The sequence below is a fragment of the Manis pentadactyla genome, chromosome 9, assembly GCF_030020395.1.
Source record: "Manis pentadactyla isolate mManPen7 chromosome 9, mManPen7.hap1, whole genome shotgun sequence".
In the NCBI taxonomy this organism is placed as follows: Eukaryota; Metazoa; Chordata; class Mammalia; order Pholidota; family Manidae; genus Manis; species Manis pentadactyla.
Window position 1 is genome coordinate 108,749,601 of NC_080027.1, and position 24,425 is coordinate 108,774,025.

Here is a 24,425-nt window from a genome sequence, read left to right on the forward strand (position 1 = left end):
ACACACATGCCAGCCTCGCACAACTACCTCTATCACCATGAAAAGGCAGAAGAATTTGAGACAGACCAAAATCACAGAGTTAACCCCTGAGAAGGAGACAGACCTAACCAATCTTCCTGAAAAAGAATTCAAAATAAAGGTCATAACCATGCTGACGGAGCTGCAGAGAAATATGCAAGAGCTAAGGGATGACGTCTGGAGGGAGATTACAGAAATGAAACAATCTCTGGAAGGATTTATAAGCAGAATAGATAAGGTGCAAGAGGCCATTGATGGAATAGAAACCAGAGAACAGGAACGCATAGAAGCTGACATAGAGAGAGATAAAAGGATCTCCAGGAATGAAACAATTTTAAGAGAACTGTGTGACCAATCCAAAAGGAACAATATCTGCATTATACCAGAAGAAGAAGAGAGAGAGAAAAAGGGACAGAAGGTGTCTTTAAAGAAATAATTGCTGAGAACTTCCCCAAACTGGGGGAGGAAATAGTTGCTCAAACTATGGAAGCACACAGAACTCCCGAGAGATGGGACTCAAAGAGGACAACACCAACACACATAATAATTAAAATGGCAAAGATCAAGGACAAGGACAGAGTATTAAAGGCAGCTAGAGAGAGGAAAAAGGTCACCTACAAAGGAAAACCCATCAGGCTATCATCAGACTTCTCAACAGAAACCCTACAGGCCAGAAGAGAATGGCATGATATATTTAATGCAATGAAACAGAAGGGCCTTGAACCAAGAATACTGTATCCAGCACGACTATCATTTAAATATGAAGGAGGAATTAAACAATTCCCAGACAAGCAAAAGTTGAGGGAATTTGCCTCCCAAAAATCACCTCTACAGGGTATCTTAGAGGGACTGCTCTAGATGGGAGCACTCCTAAGGCTAAACAGATGTCACCAGAGAAAATAAAATCACAGCAAAGAAAGCAGACCAACCAAATACTAACTAAAGGCAAAAAATAAAATCGACTACTCACAAAAGCAGTTAAAGGAAACATATAAGAGCACAGAATAAAACACCCAACATATAAAGAATGAAGGAGGAAGAATAAGAAGGAGAGAAATAAAGAATCACCAGTGTCTATAATAGCTCAATAAGCGAGTTAAGTTAGGCAGTAAGATACTAAAGAAGCTAACCTTGAACCATTGGTAAGCACAAATCTAAAGCCTGAAATGGCAATAAGTACATATCTTTCAATAATCACCTTAAATGTAAATGGACTGAATGGACCAATCAGAAGACATGGAGTAATAGAATGGATAAAAAAGCAAGACCCATCTATATGCTGCTTACAAGAAACTCACCTCAAACCCAAAGACACGCACAGACTAAAAGTCAAGGGATGGAAAAATATATTTCATGTAAACAACAGGGAGAAAAAAGCAGGTGCTGCAGTACTAGTATCAGATAAAATAGACTTCAAAACAAAGAAAGTTAACAAGAGATAAAGAAGGACATTACATAATGATAAAGAGCTCAGTGCAACAAGAGGATATAACCATTATAAATATATATGCACCCAACACAGGAGCACCAGCATATGTGAAACAAATACTAACAGAACTAAAGGAGGAAATAGAATGCAATGCATTCATTTTAGGAGACTTCAACACGCCACTCACTCCAAAGGACAGATCCACCGGACAGAAAATAAGTAAGGACATGGAGGCACTGAACAATACACTAGAGCAGACAGACCTAAAAGACATCTATAGAACTCTACATTCAAAAGCAACAGGATACACAGTCTTCTCAAGTGCACATGGAACATTCTCCAGAATAGGCCACATTCTAGGCCACAAGAAGAGCCTCAGTAAATTCCAAAAGATTGAAATTCTACCAACCAACTTTTCAGACCACAAAGGTATAAAACTAGAAATAAATTGTACAAAGAAAACAAAAAGGCTCACAAACACATGGAGGCTAAACAACATGCCCCTAAATAATCAATAGATCAACGAACAAATTAAAATAGAGATCAAGGAATATATGGAAATAAATGACAACAACAAAAAGCCCCAACTTCTGTGGGAGGCAGCGAAAGCAATCCAGGCATACTTAAAGAAGGAAGAACAATCCCAAATGAATAGTCTAACATCACAATTATCAAAATTGGAAAAAGAAGAACAAATGAGGCCTCAAGTCAGCAGAAGGAGGGACATAATAAAGATCAGAGAAGAAATAAACAAAATTGAGAAGAATAAAACAATAGAAAAAAATCAATGAAACCAAGAGCTGGTTCTTTGAGAAAATAAACAAAATAGATAAGCTTCTAGCCAGACTTATTAAGAGAAAAAGAGAATGAACACACATCAACAGAATCAGAAACAAGAAAGGAAAAATCACGACAGACTCCACAGAAATACAAAGAATTATTAGAGACTACTATGAAAACCTATAAGCTAACAAGGTGGAAAACCTAGAAGAAATGGACAACTTCCTAGAAAAATACAACCTTCTAAGACTGACCAAGGAAAAAACATAAAATTTAAACAAACTAATTACAAGCAAAGAAATTGAAGCAGTAATCAAAAAACTACCCAAGAACAAAACCCCCGGGCCAGATGGATTTACCTTGGAATTTAATCAGACATACCGAGAAGACATAATACCCATTCTCCTTAAAGTTTTCCAAAAAATAGAAGAGGAGGGAATACTCCCAAACTCATTCTATGAAGCCAACATCACCCTAATACCAAAACCAGGCAAAGACCCCACCAAAAAAGAAAATTACAGACCAATATCCCTGATGAAAGTAGATACAAAAATATTTGACAAAATATTAGAAAACCAAATTCAAAAATATATTAAAAGGATCATACACCACGACCAAGTGGGATTCATCCCAGGGATGCAAGGACGGTACAACATTCGAAAATCCATCAACATCATCCACCACATCAACAAAAAGAAGGACAAAAACCACATGATCATCTCCATAGATGCTGAAAAGGCATTCAACAAAATTCAACATCCACTCATGGTAAAAACTCTCAGCAAAATGGGTATAGAGTGCAAGTACCTCAACATAATAATATGATAAACCTACAGCCAACATCATACTGAACAGCGAGAAGCTGAAAGCTTTTCCTCTGAGATCGGGAACAAGTCAGGGATGCCCATTCTCTCCACTGTTATTCAACATAGTACTGGAGGTCCTTGCCATGGCAATTAGACAAAACAAAGAAATACAAGGAATCAGATTGGTAAAGAAGAAGTTAAACTGTCACTATTTGCAGATGACATGATATTGTACATAAAAAACCCTAAAGACTCCACTCCAAAACTACTAGAACTGATATCAGAATACAGCAAAGTTGCAGGATACAAAATTAACACACAGAAATCTGTGGCTTTCCTATACACTAACAATGAACCAATAGAAAGAGAAATCAGGAAAACAATTCCATTCACAATTGCATCAGAAAGAATAAAATATCTAGGAATAAACCTAACCAAAGAAGTGAAAGACCTATAACCTGAAAACTATAAGACACTTTTAAGAGAAATTAAAGAGGACACTAACAAATGGAAACTCATCCCATGCTCTTGTCTAGGAAGAATTAATATTGTCAAAATGGCCATCCTGCCCAAAGCAATATACAGATTTGATGCAATCCCTATCAAATTACCAAAAACATTCTTCAATGAACTGGAACAAATAGTTCAAAAATTCATATGGAAACACCAAAGACCCCGAATAGCCAAAGCAATCCTGAGAAGGAAGAATAAAGTGGGGGGGATCTCACTCCCCGACTTCAAGCTCTATTACAAAGCCATAGTAATCAAGACAATTTGGTACTGGCACAAGAACAGAGCCACAGACCAGTGGAACAGAATAGAGACTCCAGACATTAACCCAAATATATATGGCCAATTAATATATGATAAAGGAGCCATGGACATACAATGGGGAAATGACAGTCTCTACAACAGATGGTGCTGGCAAAACTGGACAGCTACATGTAAGAGAATGAAACTGGATCACTGTCTAACCCCATACACCAAAGTAAATTCGAAATGGATCAAAGACCTGAATGTAAGTCATGAAATCATAAAACTCTTAGAAAAACACATAGGCAAAAATCTCTTGGACATAAACATGAGCGACTTCTTCATGAACATGTCTCCCCGGGCAAGGAAAACAAAAGCAAAAATGAACAAGTGGGACTACATCAAGTCGAAAAGCTTCTGTACAGCAAAGGACACAATCAATAGAACAAAAAGGTACCCTACAGTATGGGAATTGAATATATTTGTAAATGACAGATGCGATAAAGGCTTGACATCCAAAATATATAAAGAGCTTATGCACCTTAACAAAAAGCAAATAATCCAATTAAAAAATGGGCAGAGGAGCTGAGCAGACAGTTCTCCAAAGAAGAAATTCAGATGGCCAAGAGACACATGAAGAGATGCTCCACATCGCTAGTTATTAGAGAAATGCAAATTAAAACCACAATGTAAATCACACCAGTAAGGATGGCTACCATCCAAAAGACAAACAACAAATGTTGGTGAGGTTGTGAAGAAAGGGGAACCCTCCTACACTGCTGGTGGGAATGTAAATTAGTTCAACCATTGTGGAAAGCAGTATGGAGGTTCCTCAAAATGCTCAAAATAGACATACCATTTGACCCAGGAATTCCACTCCTAGGAATTTACCCTAAGAATGCAGCAGCCCAGTTCGAAAAAGACAGATGCCCCCCTATGTTTATCGCAGCACTATTTAAAATAGCCAAGAAATGGAAGCAACCTAAGTCTCCATCAGTAGATGAATGGATAAAGAAGATGTGGTACATATACACAATGGAATATTATTCAGCCACAAGAAGAAAACAAATCCTACCATTTGCAACAAAATGGATGGAGCTAGAGGGTATTATGCTCAGTGAAATAAGCCAGGCAGAGAAAGACAAGTACCAAATGATTTCATTCACATGTGGAATATGAGAACAAAGAAAAACTGAAGGAACAAAACAGCAGCAGAATCACAGACCGCAAGAATGGACTAACAGTTACCAAAGGGAAAGGGACTGGGGAGGATGGGTGGGAAGGGAGGGATAAGGGCAGGGAAAAAGAAAGAGGGCATTATGATTAGCATGTATAGTGTTGTGGGGGGGGTATGGAGAGGGCTGTACAACACAGAGAAGACAGGTGGTGATTATACAGCATCTTGTTACACTGATGGACAGTGACTGTAGTGGAGTGTGGGGGCGGGACTTGGTGAGGTGGGGAGCCTGGTAAAGATAGCGTTCTTCATGTAATTGTAGATTAATGATAGCAAAGAAAATAACATAAAATAAAATGTATTTAAATGTCAAAAAAATAATTTAAAAAAGGAAAGAAGAAAACAAATCCTACCATTTGCAACAACATGGATGGAGCTAGAGGGTTGTATGCTCAGTGAAATAAGCCAAGCGGAGAAAGACAAGTACCAAATGATTTTACTCATATGTGGAGTATAAGAACAAAGAAAAACTGAAGGAACAAAACAGCAGCAGAATCACAGAACCCAAAAATGGACTAACAGTTACCAAAGGGAAAGGGACTGGGGAGGATGGGTGGGAAGGGAGGGATAAGGGGGGGGAAGAAAAAAGGGGGTATTACGATTAGCATGTATAGTGTGTGGGGAGGCATGGGGAGGGCTGTGCAACAGAGAGAAGACAAACAGTGATTCTACAACATCTTACTATGCTGATGGACAGTGACTGTAATGGGCTTGGTGGGGGGGACTTGGTGAAGGGGGAACCCTAGTAAACATAATGTTCTTCATGTAATTGTAGATTAATTGATAACAACAACAAAAAAAGCAAAGTCAAAAAATGATCCCAATTAATTTACCTAACTAGGAAAGGAAAATAGCCTATACATTTTTTTAATTGTTTAGGGAAAGAGGTGAGGATGGGCATATCACAGAAAACCAAACCAGCACTCCCTACATTATGATAGGGCTGTTCGGCTAACTCTCCGTGAGCACCAGACTGTCAGCACCTTGAGGGGAGCAGCTCTGTGTAGTGTGAGCACAGGGCTATGGGAAAACCGAAGGAACAACTAACCCCTCCTCCTATCATGCAGAAAAATGACTCAAAAGGTTTACTGGCTTGATTTGAGCATTTAATAGTTTGATTAGAAGGGTTAAGGTTCTAAGTACTGCTTTTATTTTAAAAGACTAAAGATAGAATATACAAATAAGAACCCCAAAACACTTTTTGAATATATAAAGGTTGAGGGGAAGACATGTTAAACTCTGAAAATGTTTTTTAAACTTTGCCTCCTCAAAACTGTTTGGGCTCCTCATGGTCCCTAAAAGGGATGAGGGAGGCAAATGCACTTCAGGCCAGCAGCTGCCTTAAGGGTATCTGCACTCCCTTCGATTCTCCATCAGCTTTCCCCTACCCCACCCCAAATGACCTTTTAATCTAAGTAAAAATGTGTTTGCCTTGCAAGTAGATTCAAGATAGGACCCCTAATATTAACTAATTGATCAACTAGCTGGTAATTAACTGGAAACAATGAGCATTTCAAGTTTTTGATTCATAACAATATTATTAATTTTCCTCCTAGAATAGTACCTGGGGGTATGTACTACATCTTTATGTGGTGGATAATGTTGGCAAACATCTGCAAAAATGAAGCATAAATTTTTTCTACAATTTCCCCTTCACTCTATGAAGATAGATATCTTCCAGCAATAAATTTAGGTTCACTTGAAAACTAGAGCTTATTTATTTCATGTTAATAAGTAAGAAAAGTAAAGTTCAGATAACTCAAAAAGGGGAAGAGTCAGAGATTCTTATTTCTTGTTTTTGTTTCTAAAATAACAGTCTTAGAAGAACACATCACATGACTTTAAAGCAGGATTGAATCCTTATCCTGATTTACATGGAGTGCTGAAAGAAAACAATTATCACAAAATTTTACACGTAACAAAATTTAAGACACTTGTTAAAAACTACAAAATGATCTTTAAAAAATTTAAATTGTGGTAAAAAAAAGCCACATAACGTAACATTTACCATCTTAACCATTTTTAAGTGTAGAGTTCAGTAATGTCAAGTATATTTACATTTTTGTGCAGTTAATCTCCAGCATGTCTCCATCTTGCAACTGAAACTCTATACCCATTAGATAACAAATCCCCATTTCCCACTCCCTCCAGTTGCTGACAATGACCATTTTTTCTGTTACTATGAATTTGGCTATTCTTGACACTTCATAGAAGAAGAATCATACCTCTGTTTGGGCCTGTCTTATTTCGCTTGCATAATGTCATCAAGGTTCTAGCATGTGTCAGAATTTCCTCCTTTTTTCCCTTCATTTTGTGTATCCATTCATCTGTTGATGGACACTTGAGTGGCTTCCACCTCTTGGCTATTGTGAATAGTGCTGCTATGAGTGTCCAAATACACCTTTGAGATTCTGCTTTTAATAATTTGGGATATAGAATCAGAAGTAGAATAGCTGGATCATATAGCACTTCTTTGTTTAACTTTTTTAGGAACCTCCAAAATGTTTTCCTTAGTGTACCATTTTAAATTTCAAAATGACTTTTTAATTTGTAGCTAGAATAAATAAATTATGACTTAAAATAGTTAAAAGAAACAATGATATTTTGAGGAAAGCTAACAACAACAGTAACAAAAATCAATAGCTTTAGATTGAGACACAAAATCTTGTCCTACCAACTACTTATGTGGTAGGAAAGTTTACTATCTGGCACTAATTCAGATACTTAATGATTTTAAAGATTATACACTTAAAAAATTATTTTCTCCTATATATTATCCTACTAGAGATACCACCAAATCAGTCTCATTTTAAGAAAAATTTCTTCACATATGGAAGTTTTCAGGCTTAAAAAATACACACACACACAGACACACATACACACATATATGTGTGTGTATATGCATCCCTATTATTAAAGACCAGAAGGAAAATTACCTGATGATTTCTTCATGGTACAGAGAACTAACAACTGGCCCACCAAAACCAGTATTTACTTCTTTTCCTTTCTTCTCTGGTGACTGTGGGGGAAAAAAAAGAAGAGGTGGAAAAAAGACATGTTGACTAAAGCAGAGTATAAACCAGATATGAAATACTACTTTGCTAAGGAATACTAAAGATTTGATGAACCACCATTTTTCTAAGGCCCTAGTAACAATCCCAAGATGGTACCAGATAGGCAGGAGGACACTCAGGCTGTCACAGCAGTGGGATGAGTACCCCCCAGCGAGCTAAGGTCATTCTACGACCTTCTGAAGCCATCTAAAAGCCATCCCTCTTGTGATTATAAGATGTTAGCCATGTTCACTACGGAAAATACGGACGTTCGATGTGGGAAAATGAAAATCAAATATGAAATATAAATACATCAGGAAAAATCATACCTAGATTAACAAAAATTAAAGGTTCCAAATAAGAAAGAAACTAAACTGTAGTAAAACTTCAAATTCAACCATAAAGAAAGTATTCTTAGGTGGCAAGAAGGAAGGAGAGAAGGTGGAAGGGAGAAAGGAAAGGAGATTCGTATCTAAAATAAAAGAAAAAGCAAGCAAACTGTTAGGGAAACATTTTTCAAAATGAAGTATTCAATACACCTTGCCCCTCGTGTTCTCAGAAAGCACAGATTAAATTTAGAAATAAGATTCTTCCAAAATTTGTAATGTGTAAACAGTGAAGTTAGACATTACTATTGTCTGAAAGGATCAAATTGTAATCTTTACAAAATCCTACATCTCCAACAATACTGACAGTTTTTAGGCCAGGCTACCCTGCAAAAATAAAAATTCTGACTCTGAACATAAATACTATCTTATAATCACAATTAATCACTTTTACTATTTAATATGACTGCAAAAAGACTTGTTTCACTAGACTAGAAAAATACAGGTAATCACCATACATACATACATACATACACATACGTGTGTGTGTGTGTGTGTGTGTGTGTGTGTGTGTGTCTGTACTTTAAAGTAATTTATTGTTACTTATTTTGTTATTTTCTTTTGGTCTGAGAACCACTGGGTTGAGGAAGAAGATCCCAGAAACAGAATATTCTATCAGTTCTTAACATTATTGGGGGAACTAATGTTTCAAGAAATGGTAAGACTTTTTTATGTGAATTAAGTCAGTTATCAATTTATGACTGAAACTAAGGTAGAATATCACAAACAACTACTGTCATGTTTAAATGACAAAATATATAGAGTATGCTAGTCTGCAAAGAATTTTCAGGTTAGAGAATGTTTTTCTTCACATTAAAAAAACACAATCATGGGGAGAACTCATTTAATCCAATTATGTTCTAATGTATGCTTCAGTAGTATGATAAAGTTGAAATGCACTTGGTGCTCAAGAGAAGGTTGCTTAATGAATAACAAAACTGGAAATGAGAAAACCGGATATCAAAAGATAAAGAAAGAGATAGAACCAAGTACAGACTGTCAAGCACAGCTTCCTGAAAAAGAACAGACTCCAAGAAGATAACATAGGAATAAATCTAGGTGACCTTGGGTTTGGCAATTACTTTTTAGATAAAACACCTGATAACTTAATCTTTACTAAAATTAAAAACATCTGCTCTGTGAAAGATACTGTTAAGAAAATGAAATGAGAAACCACAAACTGGGAAAAAATCTTTGCAAAACACATATCTGATAAAGGACTGGTACTCAAAATGTATTTTTAATAACTCAACAACAAAATGACAAATAGAAACTTAAAGGCCAATAACCCAGACAAACATAGATTTAAAAATCCTCAAGAAAATATTAGCAAAAAGAATTCAACAATACATTAAAAGGATCATATACCACAATCAAGTTGGATTTATTACAGGGATGCAAGGATGGTTCAACATCTGCAAATCAATCAATCAATGTGATACAACTCATTACCAAAATGAAGGGTAAAAACAATATGATCATCTCAGTTGATGCAAAAGGAGCCAACATTCAAATATGGTAAAATCTTTCAAAAAAGAGGGTACAGAGGGATATATATCAACACAATAAAGTCCATATCTGGCAAACCCACAACTAACATGATACTCAACAGTGAAAAGCTGAAAGATTTTCCTCTAAGATCACGAACAAGACAAGAATGCCCACTCTAACCACCTTAATTAGTATTGGAAGTTGTAGCCACAAAAGTCAAATAAGATAAAGAAATAAAAGGCACTCAGATCAGAAAGGAAGAAGGAAAACTGCCACTATATGCAGATGACATGAAACTATATATAGAAAACCCTAAAGACTTCACCAAAAAACTGTTAGGACTAATAAACAAATTCAGTAAGACTGCAGGATACAAAATCAATGAACAAAAATCTCATTTCTATATACTAATAATGAATTTCGAAGGAGAAATTAAGAAATCAATCCCATAATGCTTCAAAGAGAATAAAACAGCTAGGAATAAATGTAGCCAAGGAGGTGAAAGACATAGGTAAACTATAAGACACTGATGAAAGAAACTGGAAAGACACAAATAAATAGCAAAATATTCCATGATCATAGGTTGGAATAATTAATATTGTTAAAATGTCCATACCACCTAAAGCAATCTAAAGATGAAATGCAATACCTATCAAAACTCCTAGGGCATTTTTCACAAAAATAAAATAATCTTAAAATTTATGGAACCACAAAAAACCCCAAGTAGCCAAAGCAATTTTGAGAAAGAAAAACAAAGATGGAGGCATCATGCCTCCTGATTTCAAACTGTATTGCAAAGTTACAGTAACCAAAAAGCATTGGCATAAAAATGGACACACAGATCAATGGAAAAGAATAGAGAGCCCAGACATAAATCCATGCATGTATGGTTAATTAATTTACAACAAAGGAGCAAAGAATATTCAATGGGAAAAAGACAGTCCCTTCAATAAATGGTGCTGAGTAAACTTGACAGTCACATGCAAAAGAATAAAGCTGGATCACTATCTTACACCATACACAAAAATTAACTCAAAATTAATCAATGACTTGCATGTAAGACCTGAAACAATAAAACTCCTAAAAGAAAACATAGGTATGAGTTTCTTACATAAGTCCAGGTGATGATTTTTGTATTTATTTTGGCCAAAAGCCATGATAGCAAAAGCAAAAATTAAAATGTGCGACTACATCAGACTGAGAGCTGCTGTACAGCAATGGAAACCATCAACAAAATGAAAAGACTTCCTACTGAATAGGAGAAAATATTTGCAAATCATATATTTGACAAGGGGTTAAAATATATTTGATGGAGCGTTAAAATATATAAAGAACTCATTAAACTCAGTAGAAAAAAAAGCAATCTGATTCAAAAACTGGCAGAGGATCTTAATAGACATTTTCCCAAAGAAGACACATAGGTGGCCAACAGGTACATGAAAAGAAGCTCAATATCACTAATCATCAGGGAAATGCAAATCAAAACCACAATGTTAGAATGGCTATTATCAAAAAGAGAAGAAACAAGTGTTGGGGAGGTCATGAAGAAAAAGCAACACTTGTAGATGACTGGTGGGGATGAAAACTGGTATAGCCACTATAGAAAACAGTTATGAAGGTTCCTCAAAAACTTAAAAATACAACTATCATATGATTCAGCAATTCCACTTCTGGGTATTTATCCAAAAGAAACAAAAACATTAACTCAGAGAGATATACACACACCCATGTTCACTGCAGCATTATTTACAATAGTCAACAAATGGAAACAACTTAAGGGTCTATAAATGGATGAATGCATAAAGAAAATGTCACACACACACACACACACACACACACACAAAGGAACTGTATTGAACCATAAAAAAGAAGGAAGTCTTGCCATCTGCAATAACACTGATGGACCTTGAGGGCATTATGCCAAGTGAAATAAGTCAGACAGAGAAAGACAGATACTGATGACCTCACTTACATGTGGCATCTAAAAAAACAATAACAAATCACAAAAACAAATTCATAGATACAGAGAACAGATTGGTGGTTGCCAGAAGCAGGGGGTGTTGGAGGGTGGAAGAAATGGGTGAAGGTGGTCAGAAGTCCTAATTATAAGTCATGGAGATGTAATGTAGTGCATGGTGACTATAGTTATTACTACTGTGTTGTATATTTGAAAGTTACTCAGAGAGTAAATATCAAAAGTTCTCATCACCAGAAAAAAAATTGTAACTATGTAATGGTAACAGATGTTAACTAGACTTACTGTGGTGGTCATTAAGCAAAAAAAAAAAAGAAATAACCAATTTAAAAATGGTAAAAGATCTCAATAGACACCTTACCAAAGAAGATACACAGATGGGAAATAAGGAAATGAAAAGATGTCTGGCATCATATGTTATGAGAGAACTGCAAATTAAAAAAATAAAATTGAAGTGCTAAAATCCAAAACACTGACAACACCAAATGCTGGTGAGAATGTGGAGCCATCAGGAACTCTTATTCATTGCTGAACGAAATGCAAAGTGGAACAGCCATTTTGGAAGACAGTTGGGCTAGTTCTAACGAAGAAAACACTCTTACGATATGGTCCAGCAATTGTGTATTTACCTGAAGAGATCAAAAGATCATGCCCATGAAACTTGAATGTTTATAGCAGTCTTTCCTAACTGTGAAAACCAAGAAGCAACCAAGATATTCTCCAATAAGTGAAACAATAAAAAAATATTGTGGTATTCAATAGAGTATTATCTAGCAATAAGAAGTGAGCTATTATAGATTAAGAAAAAAGGGTATAAACTCAAGTAAAATCAGAAATGAAAGAAGAGACATTACTATTGATGCCACAGAAATTTTCAAAGATTGTAAGAGACTACTATGAAAAATTATATGCCAATAAATTGGGTAACCTAGAAGAAATGGATAAATTCCTAGAAACATACAACCGATCATGACTAAATTATAAAGAAATAAAAAATCTAAATAGACCTATAACTGGTAAAGAGATTGAATCAGAAATAAAATATCTCCCAATGGAGAAAATCCCAGAACTACATATGACTTCACTGGGGAATTCTACCAAACATTTTAAGAATTAATACCAGTCCTTCCCAAACTTCTCCAAAAAACTGAAGAGGAAGGAGCACTTTCAGCCTCATCTGATTAGGCTAGAATTACCTCAATACCAAAGCCAGACAAAGAAAGCAGAAGAAAACTTCAGAGCAATATCTGAGGAATACTGATACAAAAATCCTCAACTAAATACTAGCAAACTGAATTCAACAGCACACTAAGAGGATTATACACCATAACCAAGTGGGATTTTTTTCCTGTGAACACAAGAATGGTATGGTTTAACATATAAAAATCAATCGATGCAACACACCACATTCACAAAATGAAGAAGAGTAATCAGCCAGCGCAAAGGCCCTATGGTGAGAGTATGGTTAGAATGTTAGAGAACTTAGTGTTCATGTCCTTTGCTGGAGGTTAATTAATATATTTTAGGGGCAAGACTAGAGCAAGAACATCATGAGATAATCATAGTTTCATTCACTGAACATCTTAGTGTAAAACAGGCAATTTGGGAGAGATACCTGTGGTATGCTTGGCATTTATTTGCTCTGAAAATACATACTAATAATTAGGAGTTATATGGCATTTTGGAAAGGGATGAGTAGCATTCTCTTTTTTTTAGAGCAGAAAAATGAGTGGAAAGTACAGAAAGTTCCCACATACCCACCTCCCCCAAATTTCCTCTATTACTAATATCTTGCATTAATGTAGTATATTTGTTACAATTGATGGGCTAATATTAATACACTGTTATTTATTGAAGTCCATGAGTTTGATTAGGGTTCACTCTTTGTGCTCTATATGGGTTTTGGACAAATGTATAATGACACATATCCACCATTATGATAACATTTACAGTAATTTCTCTGCCCTAAGATTCCTATGCTTCACCATTCATCTCTCCCTCCCTCTGAAGCCCTGGCAAATAATCTTTTTACTGTCCCCAAAGTTTTACCTTTTCTAGAATATTATATATAATTAGAATCATAGAGTATAAAACCTTTTCAGGTTGGTTTCTTTCATTTAGCAATATAAGTTTAAGGTTCCTCCGTTTATTTTCGTGCTGTGATAGCTCATTTCTTTTTCTTTTAAAAAAATTTAATTGTTAGATTTTTAAAAAAATACAAAATTTACCTTCTTAAACATTTTTAAGTATACAGTTCAGTAGTATTAATTATATTCTACTTTGCCTGGTTCAAAACACAAGATTTTCTCCAGTCTTCAACATAAGGATATGGTGGGGCTCTGTGAAGCAAAATCTGTAAGAGTGGGGGACCTCCTAAAACCGGGCCCCCAGGAGTTTTTAAATCTCAAGCTAGTTCACACTGAGCCTCCAGCAGTTCATCCATTACCATTTAAGTGTTCCTACCAGTATGGCTCAAGCAGCTTCTGCTCCCAGTAATATGACCTTGGGTGTGATTCCTTGTACTCACTTGTCTCTCTAGTTTGGGGACTGGGCTTTTGCTCTATGACCTCAAATTTCAGAAGGATCTAAGATTAGTCCATGATTTTCAGTTTGGTCAGACTTTTGTTGTTGATGACAGGTATGACGGTTTACAAGTTCTTTACATGTAGAGCTGAAACTGTAAGTTCAATTATATTTTAAAGACATTGTAAAATGAAAAAAAATCCATCAACATCATCCACTACATCAACAAAAAGGATAAAAATCACATGATCATCTCCATAGATGCTGAAAAAGCATTCGACAAAATTCAATGTCCATTCATAATAAAAACTCTCAAGAAAATGGATATTGAGGACAAGTACCTCAACATAATAAAGGCCATATATGACAAACCCATAACCACCATTATATTTAAAAGCGAAAAGCTGAAAGCTTTTCCTTTAAGATTGGGAACAAGACAAGGATGCCCACTCTCCCCACTTTTATTTAACATAGTACTGGAGGTCCTAGCCACAGCAATCAGACAACACAAAGAAATAAAAGGCATTGAGACTGGTAAGGAAGAAATCAAACTGTCACTGTTTTCAGATGACATGATATTGTACATTAAAAAACCCTAAAGACTCCACTCCAAAACTACTAGATCTAATATCTGAATTCAGCAAAGTTGTGGGATACAAAATTAATACACAGAAATCTGTTGCATTCCTATACACTAATGATGAACTAGCAGAAAGAGAAATCAGGAAAACAATTCCATTCACAACTGCATCAAAAAGAATAAAATACCTAGGAATAAACCTAACCAAGAGAGTGAAAGACTTATACTCTGAAAACTACAAGACACTCATGAGAGAAATTTAAGAAGAAATCAATAAATGGAAACACACCCATGCTCATGGATAGGAACAATTAATATTGTCAGAATGGCCATTCTGCCTAAAGCAATCTACAGATTTAATGCAATCCCTATCAAAATACCAACAGCATTCTTCAATGAATGAAAGCAAATGGTTCTAAAATTCATATGGAATCACTAAAGACCCCAGATAGCCAAAACAGTCCTGAGAAGGAAGAATAAAGCAGCGGAAATTACGCTCCCTGACTTCAAGCTCTACTACAAAGCCACAGTAATCAAGACAATTTGGTACTGGCACAAGAACAGACCCACAGACCAGTGGAACAGAATAGAGAGCCCAGATATAAACCCAAGCATATATGGTCAATTAATATATGGTAAAGGAGCCATGGATATACAATGGGGAAACAACAGTCTCTTCAACAGCTGGTGTTGGCAAAACTGGACAGCTACATGTAAGAGAATGAAACTGGATTACTATCTAACCCCATACACAAAAGTAAACTTGAAATGGATCAAAGACCTGAATGTAAGTCATGAAACCATAAAACTCTTTAGAAAAAAACATAGTTAAAAATCTCTTGGACATAAACATGAACAACTTCCTCATGAGCATATCTCCCTGAGTAAGGGAAACAAAAGCAAAAATGAACAAGTGGAACTATATCAAACTAAAAAGTACAGCAAAGAACACTATCAGTAAAACAAAAAGACATCCTACAGTATGGGAGAATATATTCACAAATGACATGTCCAATAATGGGTTAGCATCCAAATTATATAAAGAGCTCATGCATCTCAACAAACAAACAGCAAATAATCCAATTAAAAAATGGGCAGAGGAGCTGAACAGACACATCTCCAAAGAAGAAATCCAAATGGCTAACAGGCACATGAAAAGATGCTCTACATCCCTAATAATCAGAGAAATGCAAATTAAAACCACAATGAGGTATCACCTCACACCACTTAGGATGACCACCATCCAAAAGACAAACAACTACAAACATTGGCGAGGATGTGGAGAAAGGGGAGCCCTTCTACACTGCTGGTAGGAATGTAAACTAGTTCAACCATTGTGGAAAGCAGGTTCCTCAAAAAACTCAAAATAGACATACCATTTGACCCAGGAATTCCACTCCTAGGAATTTACCCTAAGAATGCAGGAGCCTAGTTTCAAAAAGACATATGCACCCCTGTGTTTATCGTAGCACTATTTACAATAGCCAAGATAGGGAAGCAACCTAAGTCTCCATCAGTAGATGAATGGATAAAGAAGAGGTGGTACATATATATAATGGAATATTATTCAGCCATAAGAAGAAAACAAATCCTACCATTTGCAACAACATGGATGGAGCTAAAGGGTATTATGCTCAGTGAAATAAGCCAGGCAGAGAAAGACAAGTACCAAATGATTTCATTCACATGTGGAGTATGAGAACAAAGAAAAACTGAAGGAACAAAACAGCAGCAGAATCACAGACCCCAAGAATGGACTAACAGTTACCAAAGGGAAAGGGACTGGGAATGATGGGTGGGAAGGGAGGGATAAGGGGGGAAAACAGGCATTATGATTAGCACATATAATGTAGTGGGGGGGAACATGGGGAAAGCAGTATAACACAGAGGAGACAAGTAGTGATTCTATAGCATCTTACTACGCTGATGGACAGTGACTGCAATGGGGTACGTGGTGGGAACTTGATAATAGGGGGAGTCTAGTAACCATAATATTGTTCATGTAATTGTATATTAATGATAGCAAAATTAAAAAAAATGAAAGGGTATCATTTTGCATTTACTCATATATTTAGCACTTCTAGTTCTCTTCATTCCTTTATGTAGGTCCAAATTTCCCTTTTACCTATTTTCCCTTTTACCTAAATCTCTTCAAACATTTATTGTAATGAGGGTCAGAGAACAATGAATTATCTCTGCTATTGTTTGGAAAAAAGTAATTTACCCTCACTTTTTTTTTTGTATTGACCTGAGATTCACATAACATAAAATTAACCATTTTAAAGTATACAATGGAATGGCATTTAGTATATTCACAATGTTGTGCAACTACCACCTCCATTTGGTTTCAAAACATTTTCATCATTCCTAAAAAAATCCTTGACTCCATTAAGCAATCACTCCATAGTCCTTTCTCCCCCAAACCCTGGCAAGCACCTATCTCCTTTCTGTCCCCATGGACTCACCAATACATTCTGGATATTTCATAAAAATATTTGACCTTTTGAGTATGGCTTCTTTCGCTTAGCATGTTTTTGAGGTTCTTCTACATTGCAGCATGTATCATTTATTTATCATGTACTTCATTCCTTTTTATGGTTGAGTAATATTTTATGGTTTGTATACATACCCTATTTTGTTTCCGCATTCACAAGTTGATAGACATTTGAATTTTTTGTACCCTTTGGCTATTATGCTGCTATGAATTTTATGTACAGATATTTGAGTAGCTGTTAACAATTCTTTCAGATGTTTACCTAGGAGTGGAATTGCTGGATAAATGGTAATTTTTAGAGGAATTACCAAATTATTTTCCATAGCAGCTGTACTATTTTACACTTCCACTAGTAATGGAAGATGTTTCCAATTTCTCCACATCCTTGTCAACACTTGTTATTACCTGTCTTCTTTATTATGGTCCTCTTAGTGTATGTAAAGTGGTATCTCATTGTGGTTTTGATTTGTATTTCCTTAATAACTAATATTTCATATGACTGTGGGTTAGTCTCTTTGGAGAAATGTCTATTCAAGCCCTTTGTCCATTTATTAGATATTTTTTGTTTATGAGTTGTAAGTTATATATTCTGGATATTAGATCTTTATCAGATATATAATTTGCAAATATTTTCTCCCTTTCTGTAGAATGTCTTTTCACTTTCTTAGCAACATTTTTGAAGCACAAAGTTTTTAATACTGAAGAAGTCTCATTTATCTATCTTTTCTTTGGTTACTTGCGTTTTTGCTATCATATTAAGAATCCATGGCCAAATCCAAAATCAGTAAGATATATCCCTATGTTTACTTCAAAGGGTTTTACAGTTTTAATTCATATTATTTAGATCATTGATCCCTTTTGAGTAAACTTTTGAATATAGTAAAAAAAGGGATGCACATTCATTCTTTTGAATGTGGATATCCAGTTGTCCCAGACACATTTAAGAGATTATATTTTCTCCTTTGAATGGTCTTGGCACCCTTATAAAAAAAAATCAGTTGATCACAAATGTGAGGGTTTATTTCCAGATTCAATTCTACTCCATTAGTCTACATAACTAGCCTTATGCCAGTACCATACACTGTTTTAATTACTGTAGCTTTGTAGTGTTTTGAAATTACAAATTTCAAATTGTAAATCTTCAAATTTTGTTATTTTTCCATGTTGTTTTGACTATTTGGGAACCTTTGCAATTACACATGAATTTGAGAATCAACTTTTTTCATTTCTGCAAAAATGGCAGTTAGAATTTTGACAAGAGATTGCACTGAATCTGTAGGTCACTTTGTATACTGCTGCCATCTTAACAATATAAAATCTAATCCTCATCAAATGAACCTGGGATGTTTTTCCATTTATTTAGATCTTTAATTTGTTTCAAAAGTGGTTTATTGTTTTTAGGGTAAAATCTTTCATATTCTTGGTTAAAATTATTCCCAGGTGTTTTATTCTTTTGGATTATATTATAAATGGAACTGTTCTTAGTTTCCATTTTGAGGTATTTGTTGTTGGTGTATAGAAATACAACTAATTTTTCCATGTTGCTCACAAACCTTCCAACTTTGCTGAGTTTATTAACTCTAGTAGTTTTTTGTGGATTCTTTGGATTTTCTATATATAAGATTAGATTACCATCAACAGAGATAGTTTACTTCTTCCTTTCCAATTTGAATGCTATTTATTTGTTTTCTTGTCTGATTTCTCTAGCTAGAATTTACAGTACAACATTGAACAGCAGTAGTCAAAGCAAGCATCCTTGTCTTATTCCTGATCCTAAGAGGAAAGCTTTTTGCCTTTGTTGAGTAAAATGTTATGTGTGGGTTGTTCATAAATGCCCATTATCAGGGTAAAAAAATTGCACCTTCACTTTTTAAAACTGTCTAAAGTATTACAGAATTACTAGTTCATAAGTTTTTCCTTTTGATGTTGCCTTATGGACCTCAGAATTCTGAAGTCTGCTGTAGTTCTTATCTTTGTTCCTCTGTATCATGTTTTTTGTTTGTTTGTTTGGAGACTCTCAAGATCTTTTTTTCACTGATCATCAACAATTTGATTATGATGTGTTTTGGTGTGGTTTCCTTTACTTTTCTTCTGCTTGGGATTCATTGAGCTTCTTGGGTCTATGGGTATACAGCTGCGATTCTCAACTAGGGGATGTTTATTTGCCATCCATTCTCTCCAAAGATCTCTGGCAGTGTCTGGGGCAATTTTTGGTCATCCCAAGTGAGTAGTCCTATTGGCACCTAGTGGGCAGAGACCAGAGTTGCCGCTAAACATCCTACAGTACACAGAACAGCCCCCACAGCAAAGCATTACCCAGCTCAGTCAGGAGTGTCAAGGTTGAAAAACTCTGGCTTATAGTTTTCATTAAATATTTAAACGTAAAAAATAACAAAAATTGTTTCTGCCTTCTTCTCTTGTGTTACATTAATATTTTCCCATAGCACACTGGGGCTCTGTTCATTTTTTGTTTAGTCTTTTTATGTTCTGTGCTTCATTTTTATTAATTTCACTTGCTGTATCTTCAAGTTCACTGACCTTTTCTTACGCTGTGTTTAATCTGCTGTTAATCCTATCCAGTATACTCATTTCTGATATTTTCTTCCATCTCTAGAAGTTACATTTGAGGCTTTTTGTATCTTCCACTTCTCTCTCCATTATGTTTGTTTTCCTCTACTTTCTTGAATATATAGAATATATTTGTAATGGCTGTTTTCACCCCTTTCAGTTCTGCATCTGCTTTCATTGACAGGTTTTTCTCCTGATTATGGGTCATATTTTTCTGCCATCTGGGCATGCTTGAAAGATTCTTACTGTAAGCCAGGCACTGTAAATTTTATACTCTTGTTTGCTGAATTTTGTTCTGTTCCTTTAATTATGTCAGACTTTGTTTTGGAATGAATTCAGTTATGTGGAATCTGTGTGATCCTTTCAAGGCTTACTTTCATGCTTTGCTAAGGCAGGAACAGAACAGCCTTTAATCTAGAGCTTAATTTAGCCCTACTGAAGTGAAGTCCTTCTGAGGCCTCTACCATATGCCGGTATCTCTATCCATATATTATATTTTCTTGCCACTCTGATTAGTAGGAAACAAAATATTCTAAGTCCTATATCAGCTCCAGGAGTTGTTTGGCCTACTGCTTTCTTATATTTCTCTCCCCAGTCTATTAGTTTCCTCTCTCACACACACAGATTAGTATTCAGCCAAAGAGACCCCTCTACAGATCTCTGGCATTCTCTCTCTATGCAAGACCTCCTTCCTAGTATTTGGCCCTCCATTTTCTAGCTCACATCAACAAGACAACCAGGCTCTTTGGTTCCCCACTCCCTTCACTGCAGTCTGGAAATTGATTCCAGGAAATACGCTGGAATGAAACAACTGGAGAACTCACTCGGTTTCTCCTTTCTTCTCATTTTATATTACTTTCAGTACCATGTCTGAAAAATCATTATTTCATCTATTCTCTCTAGTTTTCTTCCAGTTTTAATCAAATTGGTAAATTTTGGCCCCATTACTCCACTATACCCAAGAGTGTAAGTCCCACAAACATTTAAAAACCAGCATAATATTCCATGCAGCAATGTACCATATTTAACTTAACCATTATCTGACAGTTTTCCTATTTAGGTTATTTTCATTTTTTCACTCAGAAACAAAGATATGAAGAATACCTTTGTACATAAAGCATAATACAGCTTTAAATAAAATATTTAGGGAAAAGAACTGACTCCATAATTTGATTATAGTGTGTTCTAATATATTTATTCTTCCTGGAATTAATTCCTCCCTCTGAAGTAACTGAACACAGCATGTTAGAATACTGATAATACCTTTTTTTCTGGGGGTGGGGGTATTATATCTTAAGCAGAAATAATATTTAAATGATAATCTGCTATTATCAGATTGAATTCAGAACAAAGCTGCCAAAGATGCATTAGTTTTCCTCTCCATCCTGCAGGGAGTAAACTTTGGCTACTTTACCCTCTTGATTTCCACTCCAATGAGATGTTTCCCATAGAGGCTTAAGAAGTTTATTCCACTTCTCTCTACTCAAAATCCATTAAGTTATTTTTATGTTGCATCAGCAGTTGAAGGACTCCAATTTGGCAGCCAGTATGATAAAATTTGCCAATTCTTATATTGCCTCAGACTATATTATTTGAGATACTGAAATGCTCCTTCACTCAGAGGGGAAAGGATAAGTTGTTGGCTGAATCTTTATCACTTGATCAGATTCCACCTTAGTCAGTTGCAGGGTCAAGATTTAAAACCTTGCAAAACTTTATTTTCCATCTGAAATATAACTACTCCAAAGATTATCAGACTAATATATGCAAGGAGGGGATTTCTTCCTTCTTTGGTGCTACCTTTTTTGGCCTCTGTTTTATTGATTTGTTTGATTAATTTGTTTACAGGTCTAGCTGAAGGACACTGGATAAGTTAACTTCTCTGCCTCAGTTTCTGTGTTTGTAGAAACAGGGATAATAGTAGATCTCTCACATGGGTGTTTTAAGGATTTTAAATATATATGTAAAAAAGGACAGTGCCCAGCACAAAGTCAACACTATTTAAGTGTTAACTAATAAAATAATAATTATTATTATTACCCAAAATATGGCCGTTTCTCCAAAGCAAAAGTGTCTCAGCAATACAGATACAAGAAGCTTTGATGTAGGGACTTAAAATATTGAACCATGAGTCTTTAATAGGTTTAAACTGATTCTCCTGATAAAATAACAAACCCTGAAACAAACCAACCAAACAGAAAACCCAACATAAAAATTCTGCCATTAAGAAAAAAGGGAAGGAAACCAGGACTTCAGTGTCTTCCACGTGTTTAACATTTTATATGTAATATCCAATTCCAACTTCAAAACAATTCTAGAAAGTTAGCATTTTTACTGTATTTCATTGAATCTAAGACATCATCAGTTGTAGGTACCATTATTTTTCTGGCTGTAGGTACACAGCCAACTAAACATTAATACACCATTTATTTTAAGACACATCCAAATGTTTTAAATGTTAAAAACTGAAGAACTGTTTTATATTTGAAGAACTGTATCTCCATTTTACAGTTTAAAAAACTGAAGATAAAAGAGGTGAAGTGCCCAGTGCAACAGAATGAGTGGCTGACAGATTCAAACCAAGATCTACTATCAAAGCCTGTGCTCTTTCTATTAACTATGCTGACTCTCCAAGCTACTTTAGAAACCATCATTAATACTTATAATATTCTGAGTTAAAAGTTTGTTCTGTTTCATAGAACAAACTTTTAATTTAAAAAGATTTTTAAGTACTTCAGTAGTTCAAAAGGAGATTTTAAAATAAAAATAAGCATAACTAACTTTTTGGAGGCTCATTTATGATAAATTATATACAATTTATCAACTAAATAGACAATACTATAGTTCTAATCCCTCAAATAAAAAGATTTTTCTAATAATCCTTTAAAAATATTGTCGTTTTTTTCCTGAAACATGAAAATTCATTCACATGGAAAAGTAAGAGTATTATCCTCATCTCAACTATTACCTGTCATTAAAAGCATTAAAGAAAAAAACTTTACCATGAAAATATTGTTAGTTGGCATTTATAACAGTAATACTCAGAAAATTCTCAAGAAAGGTAAACTCCATAAATCTGTGTTTTAAACCTTAGTTTCTCTTAAATACAACATACACCATAGGTTTAAAAAAAATCATCTCCTAAAACCTTAACAACAGTAGACATTTAATAAGTACATCAATTATCTAGAATATTATGTAAGCTTAAATTACTATTGGAAAATAATTTTTAATTAAAAGGAAAGAAAACAAATAATATGTCAAGTAGACATTTTATCTAAACCTCCAAATTTTAGCATTTCCTAATATTTTTTTGTATACACACTACATACACTAGTTTAAAAAGTGATATGGATTTTTAAAAGATAAAAAAATTAAAAAACTTTTAAAAAAATCATTTCACAAGATAATTTATTTATTTTTATTATGGTATCATTAATATACAATCACATGAGCAACATTGTGGTCACTAGGTTCCCCCGCTTATCAAGTCCCACCACATACCCCATTATAGTCATTGTCCATCAGCGTAGTAAGATACTATAGAGTCACTACTTATCTTCTCTGTGCTATACTGCCTTCCCCGTGCCCCTCCCCTATATTATGTGTGCTAATCATAATGTCCCATAATCCCCTTATCCCTTCCTCCCCCCTACCCTCCTCTGTTCCTTTCCCTTTGGTAACAACTACTTTTTTAACTACTTTAATCTGCATCACTAAAATACATGAGAGTTTTTCCAGATAATTAATATGGTCAACAAAACTCTTCTAACACCTTTATTGTCTACCAAGTATATTTCATTACTCTGTACAACAAAACAAAAAATGGTAAATTACCCTTTTATTACACTATAATGGAATTTAAGAGTGAATATATTAATTTTGTTTTCTTAATTTCCTGGCTATTGTCAACTACCTTGGTTCTAGGGTACAGAATTTGTTCTACGGAACAAAATATTATCACTTGTACACATACCCAGCTTCCACTATATAATATGTAGGGCACTTTACCTTTGTGAAGTATTTTTACTCAATATAATGTTATTTTATTATGGCTATCATAGAACAACCTTCAGGCTGTTATGACTAACTTTCTACAAATGTAACAATGATCAAGATTTAAATGTTCTTTGGAAAATTATTCTGAATATAGTATTTACCATATCTATTCAAAAATTAAAACTTTTCTTAGATTTTAAGAACCAAAGAACATAAAAGACAGATTAAAATACTTAAACTGGCATTTCTGTTATAATGTAGTGAAAATAAGTAAGAAGAAACTATTTTAAGCAAATGAAACAAATGGCTAATATTTCTATAATATTATGAGCA

General features: G+C 34.8%; 1 protein-coding gene across 2 annotated transcripts in view; it reads right to left on the reverse strand.

Moving 5' to 3' along the window:
- ACBD6 (acyl-CoA binding domain containing 6) overlaps nucleotides 1-24,425 on the reverse strand; it is a 193,860-nt gene that overhangs the window by 116,375 nt on the left and 53,060 nt on the right. For both annotated transcript variants that reach the window (XM_057507916.1, XM_036905941.2), the window contains exon 4: nucleotides 7,960-8,042. In XM_057507916.1, coding sequence (XP_057363899.1) covers nucleotides 7,960-8,042 — 83 coding nt within the window. The remainder of the gene's footprint in view (nucleotides 1-7,959; nucleotides 8,043-24,425) is intronic.